At 42.1% G+C, this 26871-nt stretch overlaps 1 protein-coding gene across 1 annotated transcript in view; it reads right to left on the bottom strand.

Annotated features, from left to right (window-relative positions):
* LOC121276200 (E3 ubiquitin-protein ligase HECW1-like) overlaps window positions 1-26871 on the bottom strand; it is a 527663-nt gene that overhangs the window by 342722 nt on the left and 158070 nt on the right. Inside the window, exons 4-5 of the mRNA XM_041184341.1 lie at window positions 22299-22374; window positions 10247-10416 (exon numbers count right to left, since the gene is read on the bottom strand). Coding sequence (XP_041040275.1) covers window positions 10247-10416; window positions 22299-22374 — 246 coding nt within the window. The remainder of the gene's footprint in view (window positions 1-10246; window positions 10417-22298; window positions 22375-26871) is intronic.

The raw sequence follows: 26871 nt of genomic DNA, 5'->3' as shown, positions 1-26871 counted from the left end.
GTTACGTTTAAGCTTATTGCTTTAACTTTTGGAATCAAACCACTGAAACACGAATGCTGTGCTTCTCATTTATGAAGTCAGGAATGGATGTAGTGTATTGAAAATTGCAACCTATTTAGCCTTAGAGAGAGAGAGAGAGAACCAAGCACAGTCACAACCTGTTCAACTTCATTTTGGATCATTAATACATTTCTTTTTCTGTATTTTTGTACTGCTATGGTAAATCTCACACTGGATCAATGCTGGTCAGAAATGATAATTACAAGAATCCACACTGCTGAGGGGGAACCTCACCCTTTAGTTGTGCATATTGAAAATGTTACCTTAATTCTGTTCCTCTCTTTATAGATGCTGCAAGACCTGCTGAGTATTTCCAGCAGTTTGTGTTCTATTTCAGGAAAGATATCATGGCTTTGGAAGAATTGTAAAGCAGATTCAACAGAATGAGAACTGGTTTGAGATCTTTAATAGCTAATGGTATGAAAGGTGTCAAGAAATAGTGATAGTTTAAGTAAATTATGTGTGCATAATTGTGTTAAGAATATGTGTGTTAAGAATAAGGTATTTCTTTAATGTTTAAGTTTGATTTGTATTTCTGTAATTGTGAGCTAAGAAAAAGGGGAAGTTGAGTTTTAGTTTCACTTTAAAGGATGCCTGCATTTTAATAAAGATTTTATGATTCTTGAAGGGAAGTTAAATAAACACAAGGTTAAAAAAACTGTGCTGTTGCCTAGCAACAGGGATACAGAGAGAGGGACCCACAGAGGCAGAGAAAACAAAAAAAAAGTTTCAGTTCAGTTGAAGCCAGGATTCCAGAGAGGCTGGAGAGCAGAGGGGCAGATAGCAAGTCCAAAATAAAATTGAATCCAGCTGCTAGGAGAAGCTGGGCAGGACAGGAAACTGCAGAATCAAAGAAGAGAGTCCTCAAAACCAGGAATGAAACAGGAGAGGTCCCAAGAGGACAGTCTAGTCAAAGGACAAGGACGGGAATCTGGAAAAGGTCCTGTTCAGTGGAAGTGAAAGTAAAGAGCAGAGAGGAAGGCTCCAAGCTTCAAGCTTATAGGGAAGAAAGCTGCAGGGCCCAGATTTAAAGCAATGTAGGAAGCCAGAAATTAGGAAACACTTCAACATGCAAAGGGTGGTAAAAGTTTGGAATTCTCTTTTCCAAATGTCAACCGATGTTGGATCAATTGTTAATTTTAACATTGAGACTGACAAATTTTTATTAACCAAAGATATTAAGGGATATGGGACAAAGGCAGATAAATGGAGTTAAATCGCAGATCAACCATGACCTCATTGACTGGCAGTGGTACAGACTCAAGGGGTTAAATGGCCTACTACTGTTACTAGGTTCCTATCAGCACCTTTCTATGAACACTTACTTTAATTACCTGATCCTGTTCCCTTCCAAGTAAACTTCAAACCAGCGGATTGCAAGTCCCACTCTTCCATACTTATGAGGGTCTATTTAGCTTTAGCTTCGCCAACAGACAGAGTTCGCTGGTCAGATGGCCATTCCATGGTTAAGTGGATGCCATGACTTAGAGATTCTGGCCTTATTTACATTCACCAGATGAACTGCTGGGTGCCAAACAGATGTTCTGACACAGCTGATAGGGTTCAACAAAGGAGGATGGGCAAGAGTTCCTGCCAGGAATCTAAGTTACAAGGTGGAGAAGGTTGGGGGGGGTGGGAGGCACAGATGCTGTGAACCCAGAGAGCAGGGTCCCAGAATGGTGGGACCCAGGTTGTTTTTGTGAACCCCAGAGGAACTTTTGTGTTCCTTTCAGGCCCACAAATATAATTCAAGGCTGGGCTTTTTCTCTTCCACCATCCCTGGAATGTTTTGAAGACACCTTCAGGCTTTGACTAGTTTTTACCTAAAATGGGCAATCATGGTTTATTTAAATAAGATGACCCCAATGTTCAGGTTAAATGGGGCCTGTCAGCTGAAACAGTGAGGTGCTATGGGGACGTAGAGAGAGGCCCCTTTCAAAATGGCATCCGTGGCATTGCAGGTGGTAAGAGAATGAAAGCTGTTACTTCCCGATTAATACCAAGCAAAGGCTGTGAAAAAGCAACCCCGTGGTGATGAAACACAATTGCAGGTATTTGAACTCTTTCTCTATTTTCTTGATGTTTTTCTGCTGTTAAATAAAACTCAAGTTATGATGACTTAGGTTTTGCATTAAGAATAATGGCGCAACTAATCGTGATCATTATTATTTGAAGTAAATTGGAGAGAAATTTCTGCACAATTAAACCTGGAAACACAGATTTTGCTGCCCAATTTGCTATGCTTCTCCACAGGCTGTGCTGTAATAGATTTTGCTGATAGACTTGGTAGTGAAATTAACATAATGGTGCAAAATTGTGAAACTTTTTTTACCGAATAAACATGGCAGAAATGTAAGACTGGTGTATTCAGGAGTAAGTAAATTTCTAATGGTATGAACCATTATAATTACTACTGAACAAATTCTGTGGCACTGAAACTTTAATTTTATAAGTGTTGAGTTTCATTCCTTCAGAATTTAACTAGTGTTGAAGATTTAAGAAAAAATAAAAATAAATCTTGTTGGAGAGAGTATCATGCTGGGATGGATCTCTAAGTGGCACAAGTTGTTGCTGAAAAGTTTGGTAAAAATTTGTGGCCATCTGTCAGTGGTGAGCACTGTTCCACTGTTGCTGACATCAACATTTAGGATAATATTATACGACTCATCATATGTTCTCACGTGTTCAAAACTGGGCATCCATGGGGCGCTGGGGATCATCAGCAACAGCAGAATTGCATTCAGCCACAATGTAATGTCATGGCCCGGCAATCCCCCGCTGTACCATTGCCATTAAGCCAGAGGATCAACCCTGGTTGAATGAAGAGTGCGGTGGGGGGTGGGGGGGGGGGTGGGGGGGTGGGGTGCATTCCAGGAACAGCACCAGGCATACCTAAAAATGAGTTGTCAACTTGGCGAAGCTACAACACAGGACTACTTGCATGCCCACATGCATCAAGACCCGAAAAACAATGAGCCTTGGGGTGTTAAGTGCCAAGTAACTTTTGCGCCACATGGTGCCAGGCAATGGCCATCCCTACAAAAGAGAATCTAACCATCTCCCCTTGACATTTAATGGTATTACCATCACCAAATCCCTCACTATCAACATTCTGAACTATCAACTATCAGAAACTGAACTGGACCAGCCATATAAATACTATGGCTTCAAAAGAAGATCTGAGGCTCAAAATTCTGTGGCTAGTGTTTTGGACAGGGATGAAAGAGCAATAAAACCCCGTTCCCTTCCCTTACCTTCCATAATCAGGGTGTTTTTATAAAAAGGAAGAGGTGTGCGTTTCTTAATCCCTGAGAGTGTGAACAATTCGAATAACCGACAGCAAGCTTTTCATGTGTTTAAATAAAGAGGATTATTTATTCACATATTCACCCTCAAAATATAATGCTACATCACACACACACACACACACACACACACATACAGATGAAAATACATTTAAAGAGAATAGTGCACATTTACAAGTTATAAACAAAAGAATAGTTCGTAATTCATGTGATTGGCTCATCTTGGAAAATGTATGGTGCAGGCCTGGTGAAGAAGAGGCTTTTCACTCCTAGTTAGTGAATTTAATAGCTGACGTCAAATACCAGAGACATTGCAAGATTCTCTTAAAGCTTTATGCAAGTCATGAAGTTAGTTACTTGTAGCTTTGTTACCAAGAGGTTGGTTTCCTGTATTGGTGGGTTTAAAAAAAGAACAGGTTTGGAAACCTTATGGTGTTGCAGCCCCAGGTCTTAAGGCATAGGTGTTGCTGCCCTCTCTGCTGTTGTTGTTTTTGCAGTTGTTGCTGTGTCATGTAAACACTTAAAGATTAAAAGGAAGACCAACATGGTTGCCTTACCATGTGCTTTCTCACAGTCGTCTTTTCCAAATATGCTGTTGTGCTTCAGTGGATCAGCCACAACCTGACATGCAGACATTCACCCTGGTGGTTTGAGACAATCATTGCCTTGGTTTGAGAATGACCTATTCAATTCAGGAAACACTTTTCATATGGTTTCAGCAGATGAGTAGTGACACTTCTTAGTCTGGGATGTGTCCTTTTATCCTTTTGAGACAGTGTGATAGTATAAATCCACAGACCAAGTGAAGTGATTCTTGGTGGCCATCTTTTGCAGCATTTTAACGTCAATTTTTAAAAATCAGTTCCAGGACATTCCACACTGATTACATCTAATCTTCTAAAAATTATGGATGGGACATGCCTTTACACTGCAAGACACGAGTAACTCACCATCTGACTCTGCAAAGCCTGTCCGCTGTCTATGAGACACAAGTCAGGAGTGTGAAAGAATATCCTCGACTTGCCAGCTCCAACAATACCAAAGGAGTGCAACATCATTCAGGATAAAAGAACTTGATTGGTCAGCATCCCATCCACCAACTTACACTTTCACTCCCTCCACCACTGACACACAGTGGCAGCATTGTATACCATCTACAAGATGCACTGCAACAACTCACCAAGGTGGCTTCGACAACACCTTCCAAACCTGCAACCTCTACCATCTAGAAAGACAAGGGAAGCAGGTACATGTGAACACCACTAACTTCAAGTTCCCCTCCAAGCCACACACCATCCTGACTTGGAACTTTATCGCCATCACTTCACTTTTTCAGCAGCACTGCCTGTTTACCTGCACAAGGTGAACTGTACCGGTTCAAGAAGGTGGCTCACCATCACCTTATTGAGAGCAGTTAGGGACGGGCAACAAATGCTGGTCTTTCCAGCAATGCCCACATCCACGAAGGAAGACAAAACAAAAAAAACATGCTGTGAAGTGTCAGGAAAATATAATAATTTTCACAATGTTGTTGGAATTTATTGTAAGGTAGGAGTAGTGTGTTTGTGTGTGTGTCTTAATTGAATTAAATACAGCTGGTCTGAAAGCTTTTATGTGTCAAGAGAAGCTAGGTTTGAAATGTTGAATAGGAAAACATGGCTGAAGCTTTCGAATGTGAGGTGTAAAAGAAAAGCTTGCATTTTTAGATAAACCAGAGTAATTTGAATTTCAAAACAGGTGGTGCAATGTTACACTTAGCCAGAAGAAGCCAAACAGTGTGTTTATTTTTCCCAAAGCATACTGATAAAATTAGTACAAGAAAGATTTTTATTATTAGGTAAGTAGAGTTAAAAAGACATATTGGGCTAAGGGGATTTACATCAAAAAGGGAGAAACCTGTATAAAGGAGATGAGGTTTTCCTACAAGAGAGGGGGTGGTTCTGGACTTAATTTTAGAGAATGAAGCCAGGCAGGTGGTAGAGGTATCAGTGGGGGAGCATTTTGCAGATAGTAATCCTAACTCCGTTAGATTCGAGGTTGTTATGAAAAAGGACAAGGATGGGCCAGAAATCAGAGTTCTAAACTGGGGGAAGGTCAATTTTAATAAGATCAGATATGATTTGGCCAGAGTGGTCTAGGAGCAGCTACATTTATGTAAATCTGCGTCAGAGCAGTGGGACTCATTCAAGAAGGAAGTAGGGAGAGTACAAGGCCAACATATTCCAGTAAAAATAAAGAATGGGACCAACAAATCCACGGAACCCTGGATGTCGAGGGATATACAGAATTGGATAAAGAGAAAAAGGGAGGCTTATGGCAGATATCAAGGGCTCAAAACAGCGGAAGCCTTAGAGGAGTATAGAATGTGTGGGGGGGGGGACTTAAAAAGGAAATTAGGAGATCAAAAAGGGGGCATGAAGAAACATTGGCAGATAAAATAAAGGAAAATCCAAAGTTATTTTACAAGTACATTAAGATTAAGAGGATAACTAGGGAAAGAGTAGGGCTTATTAAGAACCATAGTGGTAATTTGTGTGTGGAGCCGGAAGATGTAGGTAGGGTTCTAAATGAATACTTTCTGTCATTGTTCACAAGTGAGAGCGATGATGTAGGTATGGAAATCAGGCAGAAGGACTGTGATATAATTAAAGAAATTAGCATTGAAAGGGAAGAGGCTCTAAGTGGTCTGGCAGGCTTAAAAGCAGATAAATCTCCAGGCTCGGATGAAATGTATCCCAGGCTGTAGAGTGAGGCAAGGGAGGAGATAGCAGGGGCGCTGGCAATAATTTTCAATACCTCTCTGGCCACAGGATAGGTGCCAGAGGACTGGAGGACAGCTAATGTGGTACCGTTATTCAAGAAGGGAAGACGGGATAAATCAGGGAACTACAGTCCAGTCAGTTTAATCTCAGTGGTGGGAAAAACTATTGGAAGCAACTCTGAGGGACAGAATTAATCTACATTTGGAGAGGCAGGGATTAATCAAGGACAGTCAGCATGGTTTTGTTAAGGGGAGGTCATGTCTGACCAATTTGATTGAATTTTTCGAAGAGGTGACCAGGTGTGTAGATGAGCGCAATGCATTTGACGTAGTCTCCTTGGATGTCAGCAAGGCTTTTGATAAGGTCCCGCATGGGAAACTAATAATGAAGGTAAAATCCCATGGGATCCAAGGCAATTTCGCAAATTGGATCCAGAATTGGCTGAATGGCAGGGAGCAGATGGTGATGGTCGAGGGGTATTTTTGTGCCTGGATGCCTGTGTCCATTGGGGTTCCACAAGGATCAGTGTTAGGTCCCTTGCTGTATGTGGTATATATAAACGATTTAGACTTGAATGTAGGTGGGTTGATCAGTAAGTTGGCGGATGACATGAAAATTGGTGGGGTGGTAAATAGTGAGGAGGATAGCCTTAGATCACAGGAGATATACGCAATTGGCCAGGTGGTTAACAGTGAGGTTGAGTGTCTTGGACTACAGGAAGATATAGATGTGATGGTCAAATGGGCAGATAAGTGGCAGATGGAATTTAACCCTGAAAAGTGAGAGGTGATACACTTTGAATACTTACTTCCTTGTTAAATTACTCCTTCCAATGAATGACATGACACTAGGAAGTTCTGAGGAACAAAGGGACCTTGGTGTGTGTGTCCATAGATCTCTGAAGGTGGAGGGGCATGTTAGTGGGGTGGTGAAAAAGGCATATAGAACACTTGCCTTTATCAATCGAGGCATAGATTACAAAAGTAGGGAGGTCATGTTGGAGTTGTATAGAACCTTGGTGAGGCCACAGCTGGAGTACTGTGTGCAGTTCTGGTCACTACATTATAGGAAGGATGTGATTGCACTGGAGGGGGTGCAGAGGAGATTCACCAGGATGTTGCCTGGGATGAAACATTTAAGTTATGAAGAGAGTTTGGATAGACTTGGGTTGTTTTCGTTGGAACAGAGAAGACTGAGGGGTGACCTGATCGAGGTGTACAAGATTATGAGGGGCATGGACAGGGTGGATAGGGAGCAGCTGTTCCCCTTAGTTGAAGGGTCAGTCACAAGGGGACATAACTCAAGGTGAGGGGCAGGAGGTTTAGGGGGGATGTGAGGAAAAACTTTTTTACCCAGAAGGTGGTGACGGTCTGGAATGCACTGCCTGGGAGGGTGGTAGAGGCAGGTTGCCTCGCATCCTTTAAAAAGTACCTGGATGAGCACTTGGCACGTCATAATATTCAAGGCTATGGGCCAAGTGCTGGTAAATGGGATTACGTAGGTAGGTCAGGCGTTTCTCACCTGTCAGTGCAGACTCGATGGGCTGAAGGGCCTCTCCTGCATTGTGATTCTGTGATATAGATGGGCTGGTCAGATGGGCTGATAGTGGCAAATGGAATTTAATCTGGATAAGTGTGAGGTGATGCACTTGGGCAGGACAAACAAGGCATGGGAACACACAATGAAAGGTAGGACCCTGGGAAGTACCGAGAATCAGAGGCACTTTGGTGTGTATGACCCTTATGGTAGCGGGACAGGTAGATAATGTGGTTAAGAAGACATATGGGATACTTGCCTTTATTAGCCGAGGCATAGAATATAAGAGCAGGGAGGTTATGCTGGAACTGTTTAAAACACTGGTTGGGCCACAGCTAGAGTATTGCGTACAGTTGTGGAATCCGCAATATAGGAAGAATGTGATTGCACTAGAGACAGTACAGAGGAGATTTACCAGGATGTTGCCTGGACTGGAGAATTTTAGTTATGGGGAGAGATTGGATAGACTGGGATTATTTTCCTTGGAGCAGAGGAGATTGAGGGGGGATATGATTGAGGTGAATAAAATTAAGAGGGGCATATATAGGGTAGACAGGAAGGAACTTTTCCCCTTGGTGGAGGGATCAATAACCAGGGGACATAGATTTAAGGTAAGGGGTAGAAGGTTTAGAGGGGATGTGAGGAAGATTTTTTTTCGCTCAGAGGGTAGTGGGAATCTGGAACTCACTGCCTGAAAGGGTGGTAGGGACAGAAACCCTAATAACATTTAAGAAGTATTTGGATGTGCATTTGTGATGCCATCGCATACAAGGCAAAGGGCCTAGTGCTGGAAAATGGGATTAGAGTAGTTCGGTTCTTGTTTGACCGGCGCAGACCCGATACGCTGAACAATCTTTTTCTGTGCTGTAGACCTCTATGACATTATGACTATGACTCTATAAGGTTATGTGAAAGGGAAAGGCATTCTAAGATCTAATTATTGTGAAAAGCCTCCAGCCTCTAAGCCTCAAGTTGTTGTCTACATGAACTGAAGTGAAGAAAACTCACTTTGAATTCGACTGTTCAGGATATCGTGTTACTTTGCCAGGGCCTTTTAAAATCTACGAGCAGCATTTCCTCCGATCTGTGCAGGCGGGGAGCAGGGGTTCCCTGAGCCAGGAGTGCGCTCTTTCGCCTGCACGAGTGAAAGAGCGCACAGGTCGCCCTGAGGCAAGTACTGCCTCAGGGAGATAGGTGGAGGTTGTAAAAATTGTTGGAAGGGTAGAAAAAAAATTCCTGTCACATGAGCTTGGACATGTAAATTTATTTTATTTAAACATTTTATACACATTTTAAATCCCTCATGAAACCTCATCCCGCCCGTGGATGAGTTTTTATGTTTTTTCTGAAGGCCGCCTGGGCTCTTCGCCTGCCCGCCAACCTTAAGGTTGGACAGGTAGGTCCAATAATTGGTTTAATTACTTTTTTTTAAAGACCTTAAGTGGCCACCAAACTGAAAATCTAAATGACGCAGGGTGACGTCAGGACGCACGCCCAACATCATCCCGTGTCATTTTACGCATCGGCGAGCATGCCCCTCCCCCCACTCATGACCAGAAGATGAAGCCCCACGTATTTTACTGTTGTCTTAATGGAGATGTAACAGGGAGTTTGATTAACTAGAGGAACTAGGAGTTAACATAATAATAATTTGTAAACCTATGTATATTCTTAAAATCTTTTTTTTATTAATAAAGGCTTAATATAGTTTTGTGAGAAACCTATAAGACTGGGTGGTCTTATTACTACTGAATTCAAGGCACGCATCCTGAAATTTGAACAGCTCAGCATTTACCAACCGCTGTGCCATAACAGAAGACTAATGGTGGGCCAGACAAAACCAGCAAGGGATGCTAAAATAAAAAAGGGAAAAATTAGTATTGGAGAAAATTAGCAAGAAATATGAAAACAAGCAGTAAAAGCTTCTATAAATTTATTTATAGGAGTAGCAAAAGTAAACATTGGTCCCTTAGAGGATAAGACTGATGATTAGTGATGGGAAACAAGGAAATACAAATATTCTATATTTGTCTTCACAGTAGAAGACACAAAAATCAAGAGACAAAACAGAGGGAGGAATTTAAAACATTCACAATCACTAGAGATAAAGTACTGAGAAAACATAATCATTTAAGGCTGTAATATAATCTTCAGGTTCCACTGGTATTCACATGCTGCTGCAGCTTTGCTCTGTGTTTCTGACTGCTGTTGTCAATTGAATTACTTCCTTGTAAAACATCTATTCTCTAATATTTATGCTGTCAGTAACAGTATTAACAATGATGGAGAAAGGAAGACTTATCTCACCATCACCAGATGACAGCACAAGGTAGTGCTAATGCTTTTACTGCTAAGAGCTAGGAGTGTCTGATAGATTACCTGTGGCAGTGTGACAACATTGTCCAGTCACCACTTCTCTGCAAACAATACCAAACTGGTCTTGTGACATTTCTTCCAACTGTAATGAATCACCAAATCTTCCAAGAACTTAGTTCTGATTACAGAATGATTCATTTAGTTTGTAAAGAGTGCCTGCCCTGTCCCCACCCCTATATCTCCTGATATGTATCTTCCTCTCCCTACCTCTCTCTGCCAGACAGGGTTGATGGTGTTAAAAGTAATCCCAGTGCGTTTCTCTTGCCCATGATGCGGTAAAACAGGGAAGATGCTGTGTTTTCCTGGCTGGATGGAAATCTTCAGGTAAGGATCAGGATTGAAGAACATCCCTTTCTTCAGACCAACAGCTTGAAAACCTAACCAAGGCAAACAAAATTATTTATAAATATATAAAGGCATTATATTTGTCCAAGAAACATCAGAATTTTACTTCAGTTTACTTCCATAGAGTAGGGTCAGCTGTTGTGAATTTTGAAATAAGAAATAATCAAGATGTTCACATAAACATCATTCACAAATTAGCATCATTGGAGAACTGAAAACATGCGCAGCATTTAGCACTGATGATCAATTTACAGTTCACTACATTTTAGAGTTTCAGCACAGTGAAACAGGTCTGAAGGAATTCTGTCTTGTTGACGAAATATTTGACAAGCCCTTTTTTCTGTGTATACAAACACATGGTAAGGTGATGTGTATATAGGATCTAAATATATTACTTGCCCATTATTTTTTGATTTAAAGAACAAGAATATAAGGACAACATGCCTGAAAAGGGATGGATGAAAACCATATTTGTTCACGTGATTTAAACTCAGGTTAGGAGATGACCAAGAACAGATGATGTCTATTCCCAAGCTGACAATTAGGGACTTTCTCCATGAATCCTGTCTGCTGGAAACATGCATTTCTGAACTTTATACATTCTTTTTTGCTCTGCACACAGGTCCTTTGCTAAAAGCCCAAACAGACAATACCAAGGAGATCTCTTTCTTAGCCTGAACGTTTAGGCCCTGCCGAGGTTGGGAGCAGGGACCAACGCAATCTGAAAATAACAGCGCCAGCCAGCATGCCGGTTTCTTGATTCCAGTCCTGGCCCCAACCATAACTACCAAGGCGGGTTTAGGGTCAGCAGGGTTATCTGCCCCACCAAGAGGCAGGTGCCAATTAAGCTCTTTAGGAAGCCGACTGGGATTTTCCAGTTTTTTTTTTACATTTACAGGTTGTGGGCATCGCTGGCTAGGCCAGCATTTATTGCCCATCCCTAACTGCCCTTGAGAAGGTGATGATGAGCTGCCTTCTTGAACCGCTGCAGTCCCTCCAGCTCCTGACCTAACCAGGGTGGGGGGGGTCAGTGAGGAGGGATGAGGGAGTGCAGTTTAGCTGCCTGGAGGTGGGGTATCTCCCTAGTCAATCAAATGGCTGGCAGCTCTCCAGCCCCAGCAGTGTCACCTGGGATGGGGTAGACAGGCTAGATGAGCAGGGGAGCCAGAGGAGGGAGGGGGGGTAACCTTGGCAGGGTTGGGGGGCGGGGGGGGGTGGAATCCCTCTGATGGGCACATGGGGCCTGTTCATAGAAATTACTAGGGCTAGTTCATATGAGTTACGGGTGCTAATCTATCCTATGAGCCATCCCAATTAACCCTCGTAAATTACCCTCAGTAACTCCTATAAATTACCTTAGCTCAGCACAAGGCAAAACATTAACCCATGCGATTTACAAAATTCAGATTACCCCTGATTATTTTAAAAATATTTTGCCTTCACCTTCAGAGAAATTTTTTCCTCCGAGCAGATTTTCCGAACTGATAAAATTTGGTAAAGCGAGCGAGCCAATGAGTTCTGCTTCTTCATTTCCATTAGGCCAAGCGCTCAAACTGAGTGGGCCCCCTGGATTCCCTAGTTATCCAATCAGAGCATTCAGACCAAATGGCCAATCAGGGGACTGAAAGGCGAACAAATCAGGGTAGCGAAAAGATTTCCACTACCAAACTCTTTTGGGAAAGAAAAGTTCACACCCAGGAGCAGGCTGAGGAGGTCTTCTGATCTGCCGACACTGCCCCTCACCATTGTACCGCCACCATCCCCCCTTCCGCCAAACCCCGCCCCCGGCCTTGGCAAAATTGGTTGGCATCAGGACGGGAGTCAGGAAACCAGCATGTTGGCTTGCTCATTATTCTCTCAGAATAAAGGGCAGGCCATTTAAGACTGAGATGAGAAGGCATTTCTTCACTCAGAGGGTGGTGAATCTTTGGAATACTCTGCCCCAGAGAGCTGTGTAATCACGGAGCATGTTCAAGACAGGAATAGATAGATATCTGGATGCTAATGACATCAAGCGATATGGTAATAGCACGGGAAAATGGTATTGAGGGAGATGATCAGCTGTGATCTAATTGAATGGTGGAGTAAGCTCGATGGGCTGAACGGTCTACTCTGCTCCTACCTTCCTATGTTTACACTGGGTTGTCAAAGATCAGGACTGTGGAGCTGAAGTGCATATAAAACTTGAGGAGCAGCCCCCGCAAATAATTAGAGGGGCTGCAACCTTGCACAGCTATGTACACGAGGAATATGAAATCCTCACGGCCTCAAAAAATGCAGATGGAGTGGGAGCTCGTGAACACACTTAACCTGTTATTTCCGGGGACAGCTCCATGCAACACCCTCCATGCCAAATCCCTGATGGAAAATGGGAGGTCTCCTGCATAGAGTGCCCTCCGCTGGGGACCTCACCTCCTCCGGATAGTAGGACAGAACACCACGGAGCAAGTCCGCTTTTTATATTTTTTTTTGAGTACAACAATTAAACAAATGAACAAATTAGCTAATTAACAGCAGTCCACTTTTTAATACCATCTTGACCAACAGCTAAAACAAATTAACTAATTAACTAATGATCAACCCCTTAAGGGGACACTGGAACTAAAAAAACAAAAGCTTCAACAGAAACTTAACAAATTAAATTAAAATGTATTTTCCGAGGTAGATGATGCTCTCCAGCCCTTAAGCAGGCCTGAGTCAACTTAGCTTCTGAGAAAAGATGAGACCGGGTGTTTTCAGGCTGTAGGTAGTCATTTTTTATATGCTCTTTTTAAACCAATAAAATAGACTAATAAACTAATTGACAGCCGCTTAAAGGGGCACTGTAACAAAAAGACAAAACTTTTAAGAACACATATCAAATTAAATTAAAATAATGTTCCTGGCTCTGCGAAGCACTCCAGCCCCTGTGGTGCCGATCGGACACAGAAGTCCTCAAGCATGCTGCTTGCTCCCTCTCCAGGGACACCTGGGCCTAAATGTGGCTGCCATATGACCCCATCCATGGCCCACTGCTTGAACTTGTTAATGGCCGCTTGGCTAGGCCTAGGAGCAGACCCATGAGAAGGTCCTCCAGTCTGTCCGTTCCCCTCTGCAAAAGTTAGCTAAAGATCAGGTGCGTGGGGCTGAAGTGCAGCCAAAAATTGAGGAGCAGCCCCTTCAAATAATCAAAAAGAGGCTGAGACCTCTGGCAACCTATTGCTCACTTTTTATGTGCTCTTTTGATGAAAACATAAATCAATAAAATAAACTAATAGAAGGGCTGACAACCCCAATGGGGCACTGTAAAAGAAATAAGACTTTAAAAGGAAACTTATCTAATCAAATTAAAATGGTGTTTCCAGGCCTGACGATGCACTCCAGCCCCCGCAGTTCCCACCTGTCACGGAAGACCATAAGTGTACCAGTGGCCACCATGTGCTCCCTCTCTAGGGCTAACCCAGCAACAATCAGAGCTACAGAAGAGGGTCAGACAGTCGGGCCAGACAACCCCCTCAACTGCTCACTGCCTAGGCCTGTTAATGGCCACCTTGGCCGGGCCCAGGAGCAGGCTTACAAAGATGTTCTCCTCCCTCCCCGCCCGCACCCCTCCCTCACCAAGTGACCAAAGATCAGGAGCGTGGGGCTGAAGTGTGACCAAAATTTGAGGAGTAGCCCCTTCAAATAATTAAAAAGGGGCTGCAACCACAGGCAGTCTCTTGTCCACTTTTTATATTCTCTTTTAAGAATAACCAATAAACAATTAAACTAATTTAAGGGGGCTTCAGCCCCTAATGAGGCACTGTAAGCAAAACAAAACGTCAAAATAAACTTAGCCAAAATATCATTCCCAGGGCTGATGAAGCATTCCAGCCTCTGCGGAGTCCACCAGTTGCAGAAGGCCACTCACATACCAGTGGCCACCAGATACTCCCTCTCTAGGGCCACTCTGCCGCAAACAAGGCCGCAGAAGAGGGACAGACAGTCAGGTCGGATGACTGCCTTGACCGCCCGCCGCCTGGACCTGTTAATGGCTACCTTGGCCAGGCCCAGGAGCAGGTTTACAAGGATGTCCTCCTCCCTCTCCATTCCACTCCATCCCGGGCAACCAAAGATCAGAGCCTGGATTTTTCAGGCGGCAGGTGGGCTCGGTGAGAGCTGGTGGGAATGGTTGCGGAGCCAATCGCCGCCCATGATTGGCTGCGCATCACCATTTTACGCGGGTGGGCCAATTAAGTGCCAATCTCAGGGAGATCGAATGGATAATGAAAGAATTAAATAAATAGGTCAAAAATGTATCTAAACATGTCCCCTCTTGTGACTGTATCACATGAGATGGGACTTGTTTTTATTTTTAGGGAAAGGTTTTTATTTATTGAATGAAAGCTTGAGGAAACCTCGTCCCCTCGTGGATGAGGTTTCCTAAAAAACGCGAAAGCTGCTCGGGTTTTTGCCTGCCCGCCAACCTTAATAATTACTTTCTTAATGGCCTTAATAGGCCCTTTACATCTTGGCGGCGTCGGCTGCGTGCCTGCCGAACGAAATATCGTGGGACTGCATGATGATGTCGGGACGTCATCTGCTGACTTAACATCCTGCCCCAGGAGCATGGCGTTGAAGCACAAGCAAAATTCATGGAGCAGCCTCTTCAAATAATCAAAAAGGGGCAGCACCCTCCAGCAACCTACAGTCCACCTTTTACATGTGCTCAAGGTACTTAATTAATCAATCAATACCCTCCATCTGTTTATCCTTAAGCTTAACAATGCAATTAACTTAACATTAACTGCTAGTAGGATCATAGAATCACAGAAAATTTACAGCACAGCAAGAGGCCACTTGGCCCAACCTGTCTGCACTGGCTGAAAAATGAGCCACCCAGTCTAACCCCACTTTCCATTATTTGGTCTGTAGTCCTGCAGGTCACAACACTTGAGGTGCATATCCAGGCATCTTTTAAATGAGTTGAGGGTTTCTGGTTCTACTATCCTTTTAGACAGTGTGTTCTAGGCCCCCACAACTGTCTGGGTGAAAAATTTTTTCCTCATCTCAATCTTTCTGCCAATCACTTTAAATATATGCCCGCAAGTCACTGACCTCTCTGCAAAAGTAAATAGACCGTTTCCATTCACTCTATCCAGGTCCCTCACAATTTTGTACATGTCAATCAAATCTCCCCTCAGCCTCTTCTTTTCCAAGGAGAACACCCCAGTTGATCCAATCTTTCTTCATAGCTGCAAATTTCCAGTTGTGGCAACATCCTTGTAAATCTCCTCTGTACCCGCTCTAAAGCGGTTACATCCTTTCTGTAATGCGGTGACCAGAACTGCACACAGTACTTAAGTTGTGGCCCAACTAATGTTTTATATATACAGTACTGGTGTCTTTAGAATTGATGTTACAATATTAGTGTGAAACATACATATAAGGCTCAAATTTTCAGTTTTAGTCAGTTAACTGGCAGAGAGCACTAGACACACATTCTCCGATCAGGGAGGATTGTCAAGCCTTTGAGCTTGATGCTCATTTTTATCTTGCCAGTAAGCTGCAAGTCCAGAACACGCATCCTCCCACAGTTCTGGGCCAGCAGGTAAATTCTTGGGTTGGGGTGGTGGCGAGCAATAGACAGGAAGCCCGGCCACAAATGATCGATAGTACTTTCACGGAACCAGGAGGCGCATTTCCACCAGAAAGTGGGGAGAAAATTCAGCCCCAAGGAATTTTCTTTTGAACAAATCCCTCACAGCCATTACCTAATATAATGAGTAATATTTGGCAACTAGATACATTGAAAAAATAAATGCTAGTACTTAAAAGCATGAGAAAGTCTGGAAAAATAAAAGGCTGTTTGGTTTACCATACCTACTTTTTGCACAGCCAGTGCATAATTTAACCTGATCATGGATTCTGCCACACTGTTTAACCTCCAAAGAAAAGTCCTTGAATACTTTTCTATAACTCTCCAAGCACATTGGGTGAAATTACACAAAATCAAACTACACTTCGTGCTCAAGCTTAGAATTATAGAATCCTAGCATTTTACTGCAAAGAATGCCAAGCCTCTGAAAGAAGATAATTCTATTCTCCTGTCCTTTTTTCCTGCCATATTAATTTTTTCTTTCTCAAATAATGATCCTTACATTATTGTCTCTCATGAGCCCTTCCATATCCTATTGTTATGTTTATTTTTTATTAATTCTGCAAACTTCATTCTTATAGAACCATAGAACACTACAACACAGAAAAACAGGCCAGCCGGCCCTTCCAGTCTGTGCCGAAATATTATTCCGCTAGTTCCATTGACCTGCAGTCCATACCTCCAGACCTCTCCCATCCATGTATTTATCCAATTTATTCTTAAGAGTGAGCCCACATTTACTACGTCAGATGGCTGCTCATTCCACACTCTCACCACTCTCTGAGTGAAGAAGTTCCCCCTAATGTTCCTCCTAAACCTTTCCCCTTTCACCCTAAAGCCATGTCCTCTCAAGTTTATCTCTCCTAATCTAAGTGGAAAGAGCCTACTCGCATTTACTCTGCCTATACCCCTCATAATTTTGTAAACTTCTATCAAATCTCCCCTCATTCTTCTACGCTCCAAGATATTAAGTCCTAACCTGTTTAATCTTTCCCTGTAACTCAACTCCTGAAGACCCGGCAACATCCTAGTAAACCTTCTCAGGACTCTTTCAATCTTACTGATATCCTTCCTGTAGTAGGCGACCAGAACTGCACACAATACTCCAAGTTGGCCTCACCAATGTCTTATACAACCTCACCATAACATCCCAACTCCTATAATCAATACTTTGATTTATGAAGGCCAGTATGCCAAAAGCTTTCTTTACAACCTTGTCTACCTGTGATGCCACTTTCAAGGAATTATGTATCTGAACTCCCAGATCCCTTTGTTCCTCCGCACTCCTCAGTGCCCTACCATTTACTGTGTATGTCCTACCTTGGTTTATCCTTCCAAAATGCAACACCACACTTTTCCGCATTAAATTCCATCTGCCATTTTCTGGCCCATTTTTCCAGTTGGTCCAGATCCCTCTGCAAGCTTTGAAAGCCTTCCTCGCTGTCCACAATGCCTCCAATCTTAGTGTCATCAGCAAACTTGCTGATCCAATTTACCACATTATCATCCAGATCATTGATATAGACAACAAACAACAATGGTCCCAGCACAGATCCCTGAGGCACACCTCTAGTCACAGGCCTCTAGTCTGAGAAGCAATCATCCACTACCACTCTCTATCTTCTCCCACACAGCCAATTTCGAATCCAGTTTACAACCTCTCCATGGATACCAAGTGTCTGAACCTTCTGAACTAACCTCCCATGTGGGCCCTTGTCAAAGGCCTTACTAAAGTCCATGTAGACAACATCCACAGCCTTTCCTTCATCTACTTTCTTGGTAACCTCCTCGAAAAACTCTACAAGGTTCGTTAAACACGACCTACCACGCACAAAGCCATGCTGACTATCCTTAATCAGCCCTTGGCTGTTCAAATAATTATATATCCGATCTCTCAGAACACCTTCCAATAATTTACCTACTACTGACGTCAGGCTCACTGGCCTGTAATTACCTGGTTTACTTTTGGAGCCTTTTTTAAACAACGGAACAACATGAGCTACCCTCCAATCCTCCAGCACCTCACCCGTGGCTAAGGACATTTTAAATATTTCTGCCAGGGCCTCTGCAATTTCTACACTAGTCTCCCTCAAGATCCAAGGGAACATCATGTCAGGCCCGGGGGATTTATCTACCTTTATTCGCTGTAAGGCAGCAAGCACCTCCTCCTCCTCTTTAATTTCTATATGTTCCATGACAACACTGCTTGTTTCCCTTCCTTTCTTATACATGAAGCCAGTTTCCTGAGTAAACACTGATGCAAAAAACATGTTTAAGATCTCCCCCATCTCGTGAGGCTCCACACATAGGTGACCACTCTGATCTTTAAGGGGACCAACTGTGTCCTTTACTATCCTTTTACTCTTAATATACTTGTAGAAAACCTTCAGGTTTACCTTCACATTATCTGCCAAAGCAACCTCATGTCTTCTTTTTACCTTCCTGATTTCCTTCTTCAGTATTTTCTTACATTTTCTATACTCTACAATTACCTCATTTGCCTCTTGTTGACTGTACCTACTATACACCTCTCTCTTCTTAACCAGATGACCAATATCCCTTGAAAACCAAGGTTCCCTATGCCTGTTAACTTTGCCTTTAATCCTGACAGGAACATGCAAACTCTGCACTCTCAAAATTTCACCTTTGAATGCCTTCCACTTACTGAACACATCCTTGCCAGAAAACAACTTATCCCAATCCATTCTTCCTGGATCTTTTCTCATTTCCACAAAATTGGCCTTTCTCTAATTTAGAATCTCAACACGAGGACCAGACCTTTCCTTATCCATAATTAAAACTAATGACATTGTGGTCACTGGACCCAAAATGTTCGCCTACACATACTTCTGTCACCTGACCTGTCTGGTTCCCTAATAGGAGATCAAGTATTGCATCCTCTTTCGTTGGTACCTCTATATATTGATTTAGAAAACTTTCCTGAACACTTATAGTGATACTCAAATTTATGACCCTTGTTAGTGACTCATCAACCAATGGAAATAGCTTTTCTTCACATTACCTCATCAATTGAAACACCTCTATCAGATGTCCTCTTAAACATTTAATGAAATGATTCCAGTTTCTTTAGTCTTTGCTCACAATTAAAGCCCGTCATCCCTGGTATCAACTTAATGAGTCTCTTTGGCACCTGCTTCGCAGTCTTGAAATGCAGGCTAAAGTAGTTTAGCCAAAACTAGACACAACATTCTACTTGTGGCTTAACCCGTAATTTGTAGAGGTTTAGAATCATCTCTTTGTTTTTATACTCTACCTCTTTTACAAAATCTTAGAGCCCTATTGCTTTTTCTACAGCTTGATCAATTATGGAGAGAAGTGCCATTTGAAACCTTATGGGGTGGTTGTCTCTGCCCTTTAGCAAGGCCCAGGAAAGGGTTCCATGCTCCGGATTATGAGCCATGACTACTGGTAGTAGCGGAGAACTAGAACATCGAGGGACAATGGTTGCTTTCAGGCAGAAGATACTTTGGGAAGAGGACTTGTTTTTCATTAACAGCACACATGAGGAAGGCAATGGGAAAACACCTCATGAATTCTTTCTCCTAGTCATATTGCTGATTTCTCATCGAAATTGAAAATGGGAGGCTCCTACGAGCAGCTGAAGAGGAAAGTACAAGATTGCAAGGTGTGGAGAGATGGATGAGCAGAAGACCTGCCTTTAGGCAGACCACCACCACTATCAACTTGTCCTCTAACTTGGAAGATTTATGTATTTTAATCCCTAAGGCTCTCTACCCCTCTACTGCTTTTAAGGTTTTATCATTCAGTGTGCACTTGCACTGCTTAATCTTCCCATGCAGCTTTGGGCTTCTGAAGCAGAAATATGTAAAGACTGGCATTCCAATATGTCTATTGACAAATAGCCTTCTACATTTCAGGCATGTTGCATGCACTCATGGGCAACAAATCCACTAATTAGAAGAATTTGGCCTAGCTTTTTCAAGTGATTATGCTTAGCAATAAGTATGGGTTTGATGAGTATAGGAAACTCTATCCTAAACCAGATAGCAGCTTCTTTGCAATAATAACAATGATAATATTAATAATTACAACACCTTACATTTGTTTGGTGCCTTTAAGGTAATAAAATAATGCAAAATGCTTCACAGCAACATTACCAACAAAATGTGACACCTAGTCAATAAGGAATGTTATGACAGGTGACCAAAAGCTTCATCAAAGGGGGAGGTTTTAAGGACTCTCTGAAGGAAGAAAGAAAAGTAGAGGTGGGGAGGTTTATGGAGGGAATTTCAAAGCTTAGGCCCTCAGCAGCTGAAGGAATGGATGCCAATACTGGAGAGATTAGAATCAGGAATGCTTAAGAGACTAGTATTGGAGGAAGGCAGATATCTCAAAAGATGGTAGAGCTGGGGGAGATTACAGAGATAGGGAGGCACTTGAAAACAAGGATGAGAATTTTGAAATTGAGGTGTCATTTAACCAGGATTTAACTCAGTCAGCAAGCACATGAGTGATGGGTAAACAGGACTTGGTGCAAGTTAGGACATGGGCAGAGAGTTTTGAGTAACCTCAAGTTTCTGGAGAGGAGAAAGTGGTAGCTCGGTGAGGAGTGCAGTGGAAGAGTCAAATCTAAAGTAACAAAGTAATTGATGAGGTCTTCAGCAGCAGATGAGCTGAGTAAGTAGCAGAGTGGCCAGCTCAACAGAGTACTGTTAGGCAGTGTACTGAACTTGGGAATTTGGTGAGTGAGGGAATTCAGAACAGTGAGGGAAGAAGTGCTGATCTAGTCGTTTACAGACCAAGTAGTTGTTTAAGAGAGGGAGTGGGACACCTGAGAGCTGAGTTCTTGAGACATTAAGTAGGTGAGATATTAATACTGTATTACATTTAAAGCTTAACTAATCAAACAACTCAATATAGCTACAAATTATCAACAAGTGGTATTTTTACACTTGAAACCCTAATTAGTTACTCAAAATAAAATAGAGATAACGGGGCAGCTGATGTGTTGCAGCTGTAGGATGTGGGGATGATAGACACCAGTTTGATGCACAACAACCACATTTGCAGTAAATATCTGCAGCTATCCGCTTATTATCTATGTTATCTCTGAACTCTCCAGCTCCGTTTCTCTGACTGTAAACTTTTGGTACAACACCTGTCCTTTCACCCTAGTATTGGTGATTCAGTCTTCAGCAACCTCAGTCCCATGCTCAATAATTCATGCTTGTCTCCACCCACTTCCCCTCCCTTAAAATCCCCTTTATAGCCAACCTCTTAGGCCAATATTTAGTCACCCCCTCCAAAATTTTCCTGCTTTGATTTGGTGCCATTTTTTTATTACATATGTGAAATGCTTTGGGATACTATTCTATGTTAAAGATGCTATATAAGGGCAAACTGGAGTTATTGGATGAATAAAATTAGCTGAATGCCTTCCTCATCTGTAATGCATTTGTGACCTGTTCACTATCCAAGTAGATGGTGTTACAATAGTGGAGAAGCAGAGTGCTAGATGAGAGAATTTTAAGGTCTAGTTTAATACAGGAATGTTTGATCACAATCTAAATTTGGACTGTAACAAGGATGCCTGGAATTTCCATGGGCTTCTCCTGATCTCCTACCTTGACCATTGTAGAAGCTCTGGAGAAATGACAGAATCAGCCATTTCCACCATTTGGCTGGATGGTTTGCCAAAAATATGGTGGGAGATTGGGAGAGCTCTGCAGAAATTCTACCCCAGAAGCTTTATCAAAGGTCAGATGTCTTTTGCGGCCACACACTTATTGTTCTATTACTCTCTAAGTTAGCTTTGCTCATGAATGTCAATCGACATCAGTTCTGAATAGTAAAAAACTACATTCCTCTTAGCATCTTCTTTACAATAAATCGTACAACTTCCACAAGAAAAATGTGTTCGCCTTTAAGTTTTAAAAATCTGAAACAGTAATGGAATCAGGTAAATATATTTTTCTTACTATTACTGACATGAGTTAAATTTGAAAACTGGGCTGAGTTCACAATTACTACTAGTTTGTAACTGGTAGAGCAAACACCCTTTTGTATTATTTTTACATTTCAAGACTAATGGCATATAGTACTAGAATGTAAGAAAGGATCTCAAGTAAATACTATTTCTCAACACTGTTATGTTGGAGGAACTAATCAAATTAAACAATGAGTATTTTACGGTGTACAATTAATTATAGTTTATTCTGAGTAATGCCTATGTGCAACTTAGTTGAAACAAATGTTCTCAACAAAGACAACCATTGCTTTGATTATGGATGGATGCACTTTTAAAGATAACCGTACCTGACAGAGTAAAACTGATCAGCCTCCGACTTCCCTGACCTTGAACAGCTTCTTCACTGGAAATAGTTTTAAAAACCTGCTCAGTAGGAAAAGAAGAAATAAAGATCAATAATGAGATTCTTCCTCAGGGTACTCAAGGCACAGAAAGTACCAAAAGCTCAGATAAATAGAAACCAGAGAAAAAAATCATTAGAGTGCTGTCATTAAGAAAGTATTGACAATGCATTGTATGTTAAATCCTGTCATACTAATGGAAAGAATCTCTTGACAAGGAGTTGCCTCAATAAAGAAATTGCAAAGATGATGAAATTCTTGGTAACAAAGATTATCTGAACAGAAACAACAAACAATGACCAGAATACACAAAGATCTGTTTAGCTGAAGACATGTAGTTTAACCTTTTACATGTTGTACTTAATTCAATGTTCAGAGGACATGTCAGGTTCAACCATGTAACTAACTCCACAAGACTCTTGTGTTGTTATAATGATATAAAGGCATCAATCATTCGTAAGGGATTGTGTAAACACATTGTGGGTTCATTTATTTAAACTAGGCACATGAGAACATATATACATGGATCAAAAGCTTGAAGACAGCAGCTGCAGAGCTGTGTGCTTTGCTCACAGGCCAGAGTGAAGCTGAGACTGGATCACATGACATATTTCTCTTCTAATGAAGGCATGCTGCTATTCCTTAAAGGCATTTTATAACATTCCCCTTTCTTTTTAAAGATAATTTATCCCCTTCCAAAGAAGTGTGACTATTTACAATACATGTTACTATTACATAAGTGTGTAGAACTGTTGAATCTATGAGTATTCTGCTGGTACACCCAGATCTTGTAATGGTAACTTTGCCTGGAAGCTTCTTTAATGGTTCACAGTGATCTGTGGGATTGTCATTTTTGGATGTTGTTCCTGGTTGCATTTGGGATCTTGTCCTAGATACAACAGGGCTGTATAATGGTTGAGGAGCTGGAATGGATCTGATTTGTCCTCAGTTACATCTGATTGTTGCACCTTTGTGTGTAATGGCTTCATAGGGCCTTGGTTTTGAACAAATCCTTGTCACCTCGATTGGTTGCTACATACCTTCTGTGGGATCCTGGATGCAAACTTGTTGTCCCAACTGTAAACTTGGCAATTCTGTACTCGCATTTTTATAGTGCGCGTTGGTTAACTTCTCCTGCAGTTTTAAAAATTGCTCTCTGGTTTCTGAGAGAGTAGAATGGGTAAGAGTGGGTAGATTGGTATGCACTGATCTGCCAAAAATAAGCTTTGCCAGTGATGGAATTGTTGCACCTAAATGTGTCACTCTCAGATGTACCATTGCAATGTATAGATCTTGCTTGGTCTATCTGCAATTGAGAATTAGGGATTTCACTGTGTGAATCATTCATTCAGCTAGACCATTAGATCTAGGGTGATGAAGAGAAGTAGTAAATACTCCGCTTCTCACACATATCCTGAAATGGCTTACCAATAAATTGTGTACTGTTATCTGTAATGATCTCTCTGGACACACCAAACAAACTGAAACTAGCATTTAGAGTATGTGCAACAGTTGTGCTTGATGTATTGTGCAAATGTCGATTAATGGGGTATTTTGTAAGGTAGTCAATGATGACGATGAAGTCAGTCCATGGACATCACAGAATCTTTACAGTACAGAAGAAGGCCATTCAGCCCATTGAGTTGGCACTGGCTCTCTGAAAGTGCATTCCACCTTGTCCCACACCCCTGCCTTACCCTCGTAACCTTGCACATTCTTTCTTTTCAGGAAGCAATTCAATTACCTTTTGAATACCTCGATCGAACCTGCCTCCACTACCCTTTCTGGAAGTTCATTCCAGACTGCAACCACCCTCTGGGTGAAAAAATTTTTCCTCACATCACATTTACTCCTTTTGCCAATTATTTTGAATCTGTGCCCTTTAGTTCTTGATGCTCTCTTGAGTGGGAACAGTTTCTCACTGCTTATCCTGCCCATCCCCTCAGGATCTTAAATATCTCTATCAAGTCTCCTCTCAGCCTTCCCTTCTTCAAGGCAAACAGTCCTAACCTCTCCAACCTATCTTCATAGCTACAGTTTTTTTCCCTGGAATCATTCTTGAGAAGCTCCTCTGTATTCTCTCCAATGCCTTCACACACTTGCATAAGTGCCTTATACAAGTTCAACATGACCTCCTTACTCTTGTACTCAATGCACCTATTAATAAAGCCTAAAACTACATGATTTATTAACTGCTCTCTGAAAATGCCCTGCCATCTTCAATGACCTATGTACATATACACAGAGGTCCCTCTGTTGCTGCACCTCCTTTCGAGTCTCTCCCTTTATTTTATACTATCTCACCATATTCTTCCTGCCAAAATGGATTACCTCACACTTTTCTGCACTGAACTTTATCTGCCATTTGTCTGCCCAATCCACCAACATGTCTATGTCCTTTTGAAGTTCAAGACTATCCTCATCACAGTTGACAACATTTCCAACCTTTGTATCATCTGCAAATTTTGAAATCATGCCCTGCACACCATAGTCTAGGTCATTAATATATATCAGGAAGAGCAAGGGTCCCAACACTGACCCCTGGGGAGCTCCACTACAAACCTTCTTCCAATGTGAAAAACAACCATTTATCACTACTCTCTGTTTCCTGTCACTCAGCCAATTCCTTATCCAAGTGCCTACTTTCCCTATTATTCCATGACTTAGAAGTTTGATCACAAGTGTATTGTGTGGCACTGTATCAAATGCCTTTAGAAAATTAATATACTCCACATCAACAGCGTTTCCCTCATCATCAGAGGTTACAGAGATCAGATGCGATTTTGGACCAAGGATGGTAGGAACTTCATGTGGAATGAGTTGTTCTTTGCGCTGACTTGGCATATGCTCTTGACGTGCCTTGCACTTCTTGGCAACAACTTCAGTGTCATTGTTCATACCCAGCCAATTGACTGTTTCTTTTGTGAATCTTCTTGATCTATGAGTGATGAAATTGTTGAATAATATCAGATTGCAAAGATTCCAATATGATGATCTGCCTGCCTTTAAAAATGACTCCCCAGGAGATGCTAACATGTCCCGGTAAGGCCAAAATGGTCGCACGTGTTCATGGACATGCTGAATTGAATCATGAAATCCTTCAATGATGGTTTTCCACAGTTTCTGCAGCGTGGAACCTTTCTCCATTTCTCCTTGTAGCTGTTGGCACTTGTGTTGTGCAAAATGTACCAGATCAGTTGATGGACTTGCATTCTCCTGTAAGCATAATGTTTCAACTCCCTTGAAAGTGTTAATTTTGTTGAAACTTTCTGGATATTGCGATATTAGGTCATAAACTGAGGTGATGGGAGTAGTTTCTGAGGTCGATCTGCCTTGTGATGTCCAACTAATTCCAAGAATTGTGACTAGTGTGAGGTCAGAGCATGCCGGTAGGCTTAAAATAGCTTGGCTATTAGTCTCCACAATGTAGAACATCTGTGATGCCCACAGGAGGATTGACTGCACTTGCACTCCAGGACTATGGATCCTGGATATATCATTAGTGAACTGTTGTTCGGCAAATGTTACCCAGTAGTAGATTTCGCCATGGCCTTCCTTGTCTGTGGATACATGTCTTCTAGAATCCGCAGAGGTCAGATGTTGCTACTTGCCCCTGTGTCAATCTCGGCCAATAATGAGTAGTTACCAACTTTCCTATGGCAGAAATAATTTGAATCTTGACAAATACTTTGGATGGTGTGGTGGTGCCTAAGCTTTCCATGAGATTGAGACATGTGCTCTTTGCCTCGTCGTGCACATTACCTTCATTTTCTGGTTTGTCAATCACCTCATGTATATGTTTCTGACAGGATAGCGGATGGTCATTCTTATTGCTTGAAGATACCCTTTTAAGGTTTTTTTTGGATCAGTGCACGTCTCTTTGTAGCTGCATTAGCCTTTGCTCTAGTGCACCGCTGTTGCCAATGGTCCTTTCTGCCAAATGCCTTGCAGAATTGCTGGAAAGCTGAGCATTTCCTTGATGCATACTGAAGGCCACGCCTTCCACATGTCTTGCTAGTTTTGGGTGTTCTAGTGAGTGCGTCAAAAATTGGGATTGTGCTTAGGACCTGCCAGCTTCACCGATCTACGAGGATCACTTCATACTGATGTACATTATTGAGGAGCTCTTCAATGCTATACATTTTGGGCTTGTCTAGCAGATCTTTCTGGCATGCTTCCATGGGAATGAGTGTGATCACCAACTCAACAATTCAGAATCACACGATCATCGAACTGTTACGGTGTAGAAGGAGGCCATTTGGCCCATCGTGTCTGCACCGGCTCTCTGAGCATTTTAACTTAGTGTCAAACGCCTGCCTTTTCCCCGTAAACCTGTACATTGTTTCTATTTAAATAATCATCCAATGCCCTCTTGAATACCTCAATTGAACCTGCCTCCAGCACACTTCCAGGCAGTGCATTCCAAACCATAACTACTCGGTCTGTGAAAAAGTTTTCTCACACCTTGCACTTGCATAAGAGACCCAATCCCAGGTACAGTTGAATGAACCTTCTCTAA

Source organism: Carcharodon carcharias, chromosome 3 (genome assembly GCF_017639515.1).
Source record: "Carcharodon carcharias isolate sCarCar2 chromosome 3, sCarCar2.pri, whole genome shotgun sequence".
Classification (NCBI taxonomy): domain Eukaryota; kingdom Metazoa; phylum Chordata; class Chondrichthyes; order Lamniformes; family Lamnidae; genus Carcharodon; species Carcharodon carcharias.
This window is presented reverse-complemented; position numbering and strand designations above follow the sequence as displayed.